This window comes from Gekko japonicus, unplaced genomic scaffold (assembly GCF_001447785.1).
Source record: "Gekko japonicus isolate JY-2015 unplaced genomic scaffold, Gekko_japonicus_V1.1 scaffold1802, whole genome shotgun sequence".
NCBI lineage: Eukaryota > Metazoa > Chordata > Lepidosauria > Squamata > Gekkonidae > Gekko > Gekko japonicus.
This window is the reverse complement of record NW_015176027.1, coordinates 268,112-269,484: the sequence shown is the minus strand read 5'-3', so window position 1 is coordinate 269,484 and position 1,373 is coordinate 268,112. Positions and strand designations below refer to the sequence as shown.

At 52.2% G+C, this 1,373-nt stretch overlaps 1 protein-coding gene across 1 annotated transcript in view; it reads left to right on the top strand.

Moving 5' to 3' along the window:
* CD34 (CD34 molecule) overlaps positions 1–1,373 on the top strand; it is a 59,869-nt gene that overhangs the window by 54,478 nt on the left and 4,018 nt on the right. The window contains exon 7 of the mRNA XM_015426610.1: positions 1,145–1,306. Coding sequence (XP_015282096.1) covers positions 1,145–1,306 — 162 coding nt within the window. The remainder of the gene's footprint in view (positions 1–1,144; positions 1,307–1,373) is intronic.

Genomic DNA, 1,373 nt, shown 5'->3' with positions numbered 1-1,373 from the left:
AAAGGCAGGGAAGGCAGCTTAGCTGTCTGTCCGTCCCCCCTCCCCCCTTTGGAGCTGCTGTGGAAAAGAGCCTCTTACCAGAGCTGGGGGAGCCAGAGGGAGCCGTCCCCCCCCCATGCCATTGCACAGAATCACCAAAGGCTTCCTCCCCCCCCCATCTTGCGGAAACGAGTTTGCAGCGTGGAAGGGGGGTTGCAGCGGGGTGCCGGAGGATCTGCAGGAGGCTAGACCAGCCGGGTAGGGAGCCCCGGGAATCCCCTCCCAGCTCACTAGAGCCACGTCACCCAGGGGCCGGCTCTGATCGGCGTGCACGGTTCTTGGCGGGCTCTGACCTCACCCTCATCGGGCAGACTTTGTCCCTCCGCCGCGCACATGGGTTTTGCCGAGCAGGGAGGGATTCCTCTCGCTTCCTGGGGATAGCTCAGCGTCCTCCTCCCTGGCCACTGGAGGCAGCCGCTGCAGCCACGTGCCGGGCAGGCGAGGCGCGGCGGAGAGAGAGAGCCCCTCTGGCTGGCAGGCAGACGGGCAATGCTCTGGTGGGCGGGGCTTCTGGGGAATTTCGGGGGAGTCTTCAGCCCCCCAGCCCCCCCATAGATTACGCTGGTGCCCCCTGGTGCAGCTGACATGCCATACCTGTCCAGGAAAAACATAGGCTTCAAGCATTGATGCAAGTTGTAGGATGTAGGATGTCCTGAGCCATACATTCCAGTTTTGTTTTAAAACACCTCCCCCTACAATATACACCCAGTTCTGTTATCTGTGAACAGAAAGGAATATTGGGGGGAGGTCAAAGAGAGAGATTTGTATTAAAAAGGTGCAACTACTTAGTGCTTTTATGTGAAATTTCAGACATTGTGAGAGCTCAGATCCTGAATCAGCTGTTCTCTGAGTCATTTTCTCCCTTCAAGAGATGATCCTATCTTCTCTCATAACTGATTTCTCATATCTTGTCTCCTTTGGTGGGATCAGACTGAATAAGGCAGATGCTTCTGGAAATTCTATCTACATTTCTCTGTCCATCCCTCCTTGAAATTAAAACTGAAAAAAGAAACTGAACCGAGTATTTTGGATATAAATAGGAGGTCCTAAGAATGAAACATGTTTCCTGTTTATCATATTTTTGGCTCTGTTTGTGTTTTTTCAGCTAGGGATACAATATGAAAAACATGGCATTGAAAATCACAAGAGCTATACCCGGAAGACACTTATTGCCTTGGTCACCTCTGGTCTGCTGCTAGCATTTCTGGGATTGGCTGGATACTGCCTTATGAAACGACGGAGCTGGAGCCCCATGGGAGAGAGGCTGGTTAGTGCTTATAGGTGGAAAAACAAATAGAGAAAGCTCCCAAATGTGAATCCAGTGTGAAGGAAAG